The sequence below is a fragment of the Solea senegalensis genome, unplaced genomic scaffold (assembly GCF_019176455.1).
Source record: "Solea senegalensis isolate Sse05_10M unplaced genomic scaffold, IFAPA_SoseM_1 scf7180000013944, whole genome shotgun sequence".
NCBI classification, from domain to species: Eukaryota; Metazoa; Chordata; class Actinopteri; order Pleuronectiformes; family Soleidae; genus Solea; species Solea senegalensis.
The window spans coordinates 53,802-63,128 of record NW_025320921.1 but is presented as its reverse complement, the minus strand read 5'-3'; the positions used below and the strand labels follow the sequence as shown (position 1 = coordinate 63,128).

At 40.5% G+C, this 9,327-nt stretch overlaps 1 protein-coding gene across 2 annotated transcripts; it reads left to right on the top strand.

Moving 5' to 3' along the window:
• Positions 1-594: 594 nt before the first annotated feature.
• On the top strand, positions 595-5,382 carry LOC122760687 (interferon-induced protein 44-like). 2 transcript variants are annotated; one of them, XM_044015828.1, is made up of 10 exons: positions 595-789; positions 1,766-1,902; positions 2,645-2,696; positions 3,055-3,128; positions 3,248-3,299; positions 3,720-3,915; positions 4,240-4,386; positions 4,484-4,655; positions 4,884-4,984; positions 5,068-5,382. In XM_044015828.1, exons 1-10 carry the CDS (start codon positions 764-766, stop codon positions 5,266-5,268), a joined length of 1,158 nt encoding a protein of 385 aa, XP_043871763.1. In that variant the 5' UTR covers positions 595-763; the 3' UTR covers positions 5,269-5,382. The 2 variants fall into 2 exon arrangements, with proteins under 2 accessions (XP_043871763.1, XP_043871761.1); XM_044015826.1 differs by having other exon boundaries at positions 597-789; positions 4,234-4,386.
• The last annotated feature ends 3,945 nt before the right edge of the window (positions 5,383-9,327 follow it).

Here is a 9,327-nt window from a genome sequence, read left to right as displayed (position 1 = left end):
TTTCCCTCTTCTGTGGGAGGACGCTTTGCATATCAGGCTAAAGGGCATCCCTGTCCAGGGAAACGTGCAGCGGTGATATGTGATGTGTGTTGACCTCTGCTGTCACACAGGTGAACAACCAACACAATTTCAACTCAAGACTACACCGCCATCTAGTGGATACAATGAGTAGAAGCAGTAAAAGGCATAGGAATGTGTTTCTGCATGTTATGATTACTTATTCACAGAAAGAGAAACAAACTCGTAACTACTTCATTATCAAAAGACTCTTAAAAGTAAAAATGCCTGCTTAAGTCTACAATATCTTTACATATTCACCACTTTATCTGAACCAAAACATTTAAAAGGTAAGGCTGGACATCCTGGAAAACATTTTGAATTCAAAAGTCCAAGCCGCTTTCCTCAGACTTGATTGTCACACATGGATTCAAGAGCACTGTGCAGCATCTGTGCAGCATCTGTGCAGCATCGATAACTTTCCTTTCTTTTCGGTGACGCTAGGTTTTTGGGATACTACCGAAGAGGAGGAGGGGGACGACACCAGCGACGTTTAACCTGCATTAATGCTCTTAACACACATAGGACACGCCTCTTTTCATTTCATATTAATATGAAACAAACAGACTACACTGACTCCCAGTGACATTAAAGTTTGTTTTTCTCTTTCTGTGTCACTTTAGGTTTCACTTTCTTTTCCTCAGAAAAGGGCAGTGACTGTGTCTTCCACAGTGTTGTTCGTCTACATACACCAACACGGGCTACAATGGAAGCGGCGAGAGATAAATACAAGTAATGTTTTGTCTTTTTCATCAATGATTTTCTACTTTACTACTATTTACTACTATTTACTACTTATTGCATACGGAAGAGGATTAGGATTTCTCAGAATTCTGACTTTAATCTCAGAAATCATTCCATGGTCTGGACCCATTGTGATTATGTTTTTTTGTTAATCTCAGAATTCATTCTGAGATTTATCTCAGAATTCATTCTGAGATTAATTCTGACTTTAATCTCAGAATTCTGAGTTTAAAGTCAGAATTCTGAGAATAAAGTCAGAATTCTGAGAATAAACTCAGAATTCTGAGATTAAAAGCAGAATTCTGAGTTTAAAGTCAGAACTCAAATATTGTTTTCCTTTGTTACCCTAATCCTCCTCCGTACTCATACAAACAAGTTTACTTATATATATACATTTTAGATTGGCATTTACTTTACTATTTATTTAGGTTTCTTAAAAAGTGTCACCCGAGAAAATATTGAACTCTTGATGTAACTCCATTATCACCAACAGTAGAATAGAGTGGTGTGAAGAGGAGGCAGATTTATGCATTTTGTTCATCGTCCTCCTCTTCCTCACATTATACTTCACACACTGATAATGTGACCCTATTTTTGATTTATCTATTATATATATATTTTTTGTTATTTGTTCCTCAGCTCCACTCTGGTCACATAACCTGGTATATAGAGTAGAACAGTATTTCTAAGTACAGTCCTCTGTTTTACGTGTTTTTGCGCACGTTATAAAATGCATAAGTGGCTGTTTCTATAACCTACAACTTGAAGCCAATGTTATGTTTCACGATCATTCACAGTAACTGATATTAAAAGTTTCACAAAACATTATAGGTGATTTTGGGCACAATTGGGTTTACAAGGTACCATTTTATAATTTAAAAGTATAAAGACAACCTCATTGGCTGCTACTTTGTGTTTCATCTGTCTATCTGTAATGCCTTTGTGTGATCTATGTTTCCTGCAGCATCTTTCCCCCGAGTTCAACATTTGCTGTTTCCAAGCCCCCAGTTGCTGTCAGTGCAGCGATCACAGCTCCAAACTTATTTGGAGCACCTTCGGTGGTCAAAGATGCTCCAAACCCATTTGCTTTAGGTTTTCCAGGTAAGCTACAATTCCTTACCTAGACCGCCCTCCTTACAGTGTCTTACTACTGTTGTAGATTTTCTTTTGGATGCTTCATAAAACAAAAGTCTAGTTATTGGCAACAATGTCAAAACACTTTACAGCTGTGTACTGATGTACCAAATCAGGGGCCTTAAACTCAATGACTTTGGGGCCAATGAGTGTCCAGGCTGGTCATGATGGGGCAAGTCATGTGAAATTTAGATGAAATTTAGACTAAAATCACAATATGTCACAATATTCCATCACAACAATGAAATAACGAGTTTCACACTATTATTCACAGAATTTCTAAGTCAAAGTGTTTTTTCACAATAAAAAGCTATTTATGATGCAAATAGAAATCAAAAATGAAATAATAACATATGAACAACTGTGACACTAAACATGCTCACACACACTCAAACACACAGCTAACGATCATATTTAGTATTATATTTTGTCTATAATCTAGCTTTAGGTGGAGGAGGTCATGGGCCAGTTCTCATTATAACTTGTTAATATTAAAGGGCGGGCCACATCAAATCGAGTGGGGGGGGCCGCAAATTTAAAACCTCTGCCTAAATTATTACAGTGGGACATCACAGTGTGTTTGCCACTGAACTGGATAAACACATAAACACATATTCAAAGCTACATTTGAACAGCTGTAAGTGAGCGTGAGCCCTTTCTTTAAAGGAAGTGAAAGACTTAACGTTTGACGACTGGCTTTGTTCAACAGTTAGGTCGAAGGTCAACGATCAGGTGAAAAAGGAGATGATCTCTACAAAAGTGTGAGTAAAGTTGTGATATTTCATAAAACAATCTCCAATCTAGTTCATGGAGGAGTAATGTTCAAACCCTCACTACATTTTATTACTTCTACCAAGGAGATTATTGTTGTCTGTTTGTGAGCAGTGATTTTGAAGTCAAAGATATGATTATATTTTGCTGTTCACATGGACGTGGATCTGGATTCATATTTGGGAAATGAAAACAAAAACAAAAAACAGTTAAAGTGCAAAATATAGAAGATATACAGTATATGATGACTTTGTCACATCACACAAAAATGTGTTACCCAGCACCTTGCCACATTTGAATGAGTAAAAAGAATCGGTTTTCCTCTAATACTTGTGTTTTACTTATCAGTTCTGGCAATCTTGGATCTGGGGAAGAAATGGACGTTTCAACACAGCAAATGACGAACGGATCTTTCAAATTCGGTGACAGTTAGAGGCCATGTTTTTTGGCACTTTTCCATAGAATCAAATCTTTGACATTTTGATAGTCACTTTTCAGCAGAAAAAATGAAATCTAATCTAGTGTTAAACTCTCTCTTTAGGAACACCTTCCAAGTTGGAATCTCCGTGGAGAGATGTGGAGTGGACAGAGGCGTGAGTACAGCTGTAACATTCAACTAAACCAAGTTTGAAACTATTTTAAATCAATGTTGGGCTGAAGTCTCCCGTTGAACGGGTGTCTGTGTGTTTCTCAGAACTTCATTAAATTGTTTTTAAAGCTTGGGGCTTTGAGTGTGAACACACTGGAACTGGCAAATTGCAATGTTATGTTTTACGGATCATTGATTTAGATCATTTAGGTAAAGTGATCGAAACCCTTAATTGGGTTTAGTAATTTTTTCATGAGTTTAAATTCATGAGAAATCGATTGTTTGATGAACTATGATTACAGACGACTGTCAAACAAGATTTTCTGAGGTGACTCCAGCCCTGTACATTTACACTATACGAGTCCTGCTGATACATTTTGTCTTGCACAATCAATAAGTGAGAATTTTAAATTCCAACCCACAGACGAAGGAGCAGCCTGATGAAGACCGTCAGCTCCCACAGACCAAGCTGTAATGAGATGACTGAGACCAGGGTTCTCCTCCTGGGCCCAGTTGGTTCTGGAAAGTCCAGTTTCATCAGCTCAGTCCAGTCGGTCTTCAATGGAAGGGTCACCAACCGGGCCATGGTTGGCTCCTCCCCTAACAGCTTCACTAAAAAGGTTAAAGAGAAACAGCAACATGTAAAACAACAGAGAGAAATCACAAAAGTTTCATGTTGATGTTGAAAGCTAGAGACTTTTCACACACACGGAGTTGCGACCAACTCTAGCTGTCCTTCCCTGGTTACCTGTGAGATTTAGAATTGATTGTATGATTTTACTGCTTCTTTACTGCCTATATTTATGATCTTTTGAAGCCATATGAGCCTGATCGCTGCCAGAGATTCTCCAGCAGGGCTGGACCAACTGTTCTGCAAGCTAGAGTTGTCTTTCAGAGTTTTCGCTCCCATTACCTTTAGCGTTTTTTTTTTGTGTCAGCTGCAGTCTTTCAACATTCGTGGTCAGAAGGGAGAAGATGTCCCCAGACTGGTGCTGTGTGATATTATGGGGCTGAGTGAACAAGAGATGACCGGACTGACCCTCCATGACATCCTGTCCGTCATTAAAGGTCATGTACCTGAAGGACACAAGGTACAGCAAGGCCATATGCTCATTTGCAATGACATCTCGATCTGGTTTATCTCCTCATTTTTCAGACACACAATCTCTCATTATTGGTCTCCCCTAGTTCAGCCCAGATCAGCCAGTGAGACCCGAGACAGAGGGCTATGTGAAGTGGCCTGGACTAAAAGACAAAATCCATTGTGTGGCCTTTGTGGTGGATGCCTCTAAAATCCTCAAATACCCTAAAGGCACCAGCACCATCTTCAAGCAGCTCAGAGAACACATCAGTGACCTGGGTGAGTAAAAAATGAATTCAATTTGGTAATTTCATTCTCATCTTATCTTCAGATTCTATTGCAGATGTTGTTTGTTAGATTAAGCTCTGGCCCAAACTGCAGAGACAGTGATAATAGTTAGTAAATTGTCAGTCATTTAAACTGGTTTATTCTGATTTGTCAATAATGTTGTCAGTTTTGTTTGAGGTGTATTTCTCGATAATGTAATGCCTCGTGTGTTTCTGTCAGGTGTTCACCAGGTGGCTCTGCTGACCCACATAGACCAACTTTCTCCAGACACTGCCAAAGACGTCACCCATGTTTACAGGAGCAGCTTAATCCGAGACATGGTAGGTTTAAACAGACCATACGCAGTTCATCTTCTGTAAATGTCCTATAGAAAATGTGCTCTTCATAGTGTTTGTGGTTGTAGATGAGTAAAGCCGGAGAGCTGCTGGGTATGTCCACGTCCTACATCGTCCCCGTGCAGAACTACGCCTCAGAGCTGGACGTGGACGTGAACATGGATGTGCTTCTTCTCAGTGCCGTCGACCACATCATGCAGTATGCCGATCTGTATTTCCAGGACCACACAGGGAAGGCTGAGACAGACATTTTTGAGGACATGGCCTGAGCAGAACAGTTCATCTACAAATGAGCTTATTGATGATGAGTGTACTTTTTGAACATCACAATATAACTACTGTCCGTTAATCAATCATTAAAAAATGTATTTTGAACGCAAAAACTGCATTTTGTATACATAGTTTGTTCACTCAAAGACAACCACACACAAAATAGTTGTGTCTCCTGCCTTGCATTAACTGTATAACCTCATAAATGAGACCCAACAGGAAGGAAGAATCAGCTGAAGGAACCCAAACAGACACCAATACACTGAGGAACGATAATAAGCCAGTAATGCTGATCCCTGAAGAGACAATTAATTCAATTCATTTATTTACTTATCAACAAATAAACAAATGAACAAATTGCTTTGAACGAGAAAAAATATAATACACGGAAGGAGGAAGTAAAATACCACAAAAAAAAGCACATAAACGACAGTAATTCAAAGAATACTGATTTGAAAAGAGAGAAGACACCAATAATAACAAGCACACATGCTTTACTCAAAGAAACTGAAGGCTACAACTGTTACAGCTCGACACAGGGAAATTACACAATGTCAAGCTTTGAGGACTGTTTGTCCTGATGATGCAGAGATTAAAGTGTTCTAAGTTAATAACGCAACGTTATGGGTGACAGTAATGCAACGTTACGGGTGACAGTAATGCAACGTTATGGGTGACAGTAATGCAACGTTACGGGTGACAATTTCCATTAAAACACCGAGAATGAACGTAACACAGCAAAGCCCATGTACATGCAATGACGATTAAACCCAGGAGAAGGGCATTTGGTACGCGAGTAGTGAGAAAGCAAAGCAGTAATGAATGATTAAACCAAGAAGAAGGTAACAATGCAACATAATTCATGTCAAATGCCTTCAAGCTCGACACAACCAACATTCCAGGACAGAATCGCTTTGAACTTGAAAGGATTTGATATGGAGGTAAGCAGTAAAACACCAGAGAAGAACAAAATCAGCAGCACGCGATGTGACTTTAGTCCATCTTTAGAGTCATGCCCTGGCTTTTGTACATATATGTTCAGGCTGGGGACAGACATAGGAAAATCATCCCAGACCATGGATATCTGTGATGATGTGGAGCCTTTTAGTCAAACTCTGTTGACGGTTGACTATGGGGTGCTCTGTGAAATTTTGGGAGGATCCCCCAACCCTTCATCCCCAGCTGTCCCTCCCGCAAGAGGGTTCAACAGCAAACTCCAGGCAATGGAGAGTGGAGGTGCTCAAACCCTGTGCCAACAACCACTGCATAGTCAAACTATTGTGCAGTCAAGGAGTCACCAAAATGGCCAGGCAGGTGCTCACAGTCAGGGACAGGTAAGACACTATGTTGGAGAGGCAGTCGTGTCGAAATGTGTGTAACTGGCAGTGAAAAAAAGCCCATATTCCCTGGCAGAACACATCGGAATTGCGAAAAAAGAAAACAAATCTGATCTTATTTACATCAAAAATTCCCGGCAAACACATATGAGGCCTTCATCTAACAAGACAATAAAAAAAGATGTATTCAAATAAGGAAAGGTGAGTACCACTTGCCTGGTGTATGAAACTAAGGGAAGAGGTAAAGCTGGAGACAAGAGGTCGTGACACCCATAAGATTCCAAACCCCTGTTTGGACTCCTCAACATTTTGGAGCCATGTTGAAGTTAAGCGAAGTTCAGAGCGGTGAGGAGGTATCTGCAAGACCAGGTGCCTGTAAGACAAGACCAGGTGCCAATCACACTGGTTTCCACTCACATGTGCCGTGCTTTGTTGTCTATGTTCCCTCATTTTTTTTAATAGAAATACTTAAAATAATCACTGTGGTGGTTGGGTGGGTGGACGGATGGACAGACAGACACATGTTCGAAATAGTAGTAGGTAGAAGTATAAACTTAGATGTTCCTATAACACATGACTACTTTATCGCATCACCAGATAGTTACACAATATTTTATACAAAGTTCTTAATGTTCTCGGTGCAACAGAAAAATATTTCTCTATTTTTCTAGAGCTGAAACGATTAATCGATTATTAATCGATTACTAATTTAAAATCAAAAATGTCAGAAAACTAAATCAATGTTTTCTGACATTTTATGGACCAAACGATTACTCGATTAATCATGAAAATGATCAACAGATTAATCGGTTATGAAAATAATCATTAGTTGCAGCTCTATATTTTTCCTTTTAATGGCAATTGATGGTGACACCTAGCAAAGGTGTATGCAATTCCCTACCAAAACTCGCCATGGCAACCCAGATCAAAGGTAGACTGGAGATATTCAGTCCAAAAATGTCTAAAAGATATATTTTTATTAATCAATCACTATCTAATCACCGTCTAAAAACCAGGTCTCTTTTACTGTCACAGGACCTGGGCACAGCACATCAAAGTCTGAGCAGACTAGAGACCGAGCTGAGAGCGTCAATGCAGTCCATGGATCCCCGTAATGATTTGGAGCTCATTATTCAGAGGATGTCAGGGGGAGAGTTGCCGGACATCGACTTTGAGGTGCTTCATAAAATTTTGGGAGACTCACCAAACCCTCTACATCCTCTGAATGTCCCTGCGATGATGGGGTTCAGCACCCAATCTCAGGGAGTGGGAAGTGGGAGCAGAGGGAGCAGCAAACCACAGGGAGCAGCTCCATCCAGCCTCCATCAACCGTCAATGACGGCTGCTGGACAGGCTGCTTCCACTCTGAGCCAACGCTTGCTGCATAATCAAATTATTATGCAGTCAAGGGGTCACCAAAATGGCCAGACAGATGCTTACGGCCAGGGACAGGTAAGATACGACATAAGCGATTCACGAGTCATGTAGAATTGTATCAATATTTCTAGCAAGGGACAAGGTTAAGGACGACAAATGGGGAAGCAGGGCTTTGCTTATCAGTGAGCTTAAAGGTGTTATATGTGATATTTAGACACACAATGACCATGACAAGGGCCACACGGTTGGTGTAGTGGTTAGCACTCTTGCCTTTGCAGTAAGAAGACCCGGGTTTGTGACCTGGTCGAAACAAGAACTGATGTTTTGGAAGATCGAAAATGCTTCTTCTTTGCTCTAAGAGCAAAAAAGAGCAGATTAGGAAAGGTTCCATGTAGATATGGCCTCAGGTCACCTGCTCTGCTGAGTTGTGTTTTCTCCTGGTTAACGTAGCTGTCTTCTTTTACTCCTTTTTCAAATCCTCTGTCTTTCCCATACAGATACTCATCCCATTGCATTGCATAAACCACACTACTGTGTGCCACTGTGATTCACTGTTTCAATTTTCAACACCCACAGATGTCATTTGTACTTTTAAACTGTTCAGTATAAAAGTGTCTAAAAAAACAGCTTTCTGTCAATGTCACAGGAGCGCAGCACAGCGAATCAGAACAGAGTAGGAAGAGAGCTACACGCGTCAATGCAGGTGATGGATCTGAGTGAGGATTTGGAACTCATCTCTCAGAGGATTTTGAAAGGAGAGTTGCCAGACATTGACATTAAAGTGCTCCGTAAAATTCTGGGAGAATCACCCAACCCTCTACCTCCTCCTAATGTTCCTGCTGCAACAGGGATCAGCAGCCAACCCTGGGCAGTGGGAAGTGGGAGCAGTGGCAGCAAAACACTGGGAGCAGCTCCATCCAGTCTTCATCAACCATTAATGTCTGCTGCTGAACAGGCTGCTTCCACTCTGTGCCAACAACTGCTGCACAGTCGAGCTGCTGTGCAGTCAGGGGGTCACCAAAATGGACAGGGACAGGTAAGACACTTAATTAGAGATGATAAGAGTCATATCAGATGTTACATGTTGATGTATTCATTAAGTGTAAGGTGTAGGCCATCACAAGAGAATGAAAAGATTTGTTTTAATCTAAAATCCTTCTGTTGTTAACCCATGTGTTCTTGAATGGAATAAGGAACACAAAGCTCTGCCGATCAGTAAGTGTAACAGTAACTGTGTAATAATTCATCAGTTATCAGTGTGGTGTGGAGAAGTTACTGACGGAGGGTCAACTCAGCCTCTCGCTGAACTTCACTTTGTTAGGATTCTTCTTCCCACATCATGAA

Bases quoted from the DNA above. Each gene is read 5' to 3' on its own strand.
- LOC122760687 (XM_044015826.1), top strand. From the start codon at position 764: ATGGAAGCGGCGAGAGATAAATACAA. The intron at 790-1,765 runs GTAATGTTTTGT...TGTTTCCTGCAG, and splicing joins GCGGCGAGAGATAAATACAA to CATCTTTCCCCCGAGTTCAA. The intron at 4,985-5,067 runs GTAGGTTTAAAC...TTGTGGTTGTAG, and splicing joins GCAGCTTAATCCGAGACATG to ATGAGTAAAGCCGGAGAGCT.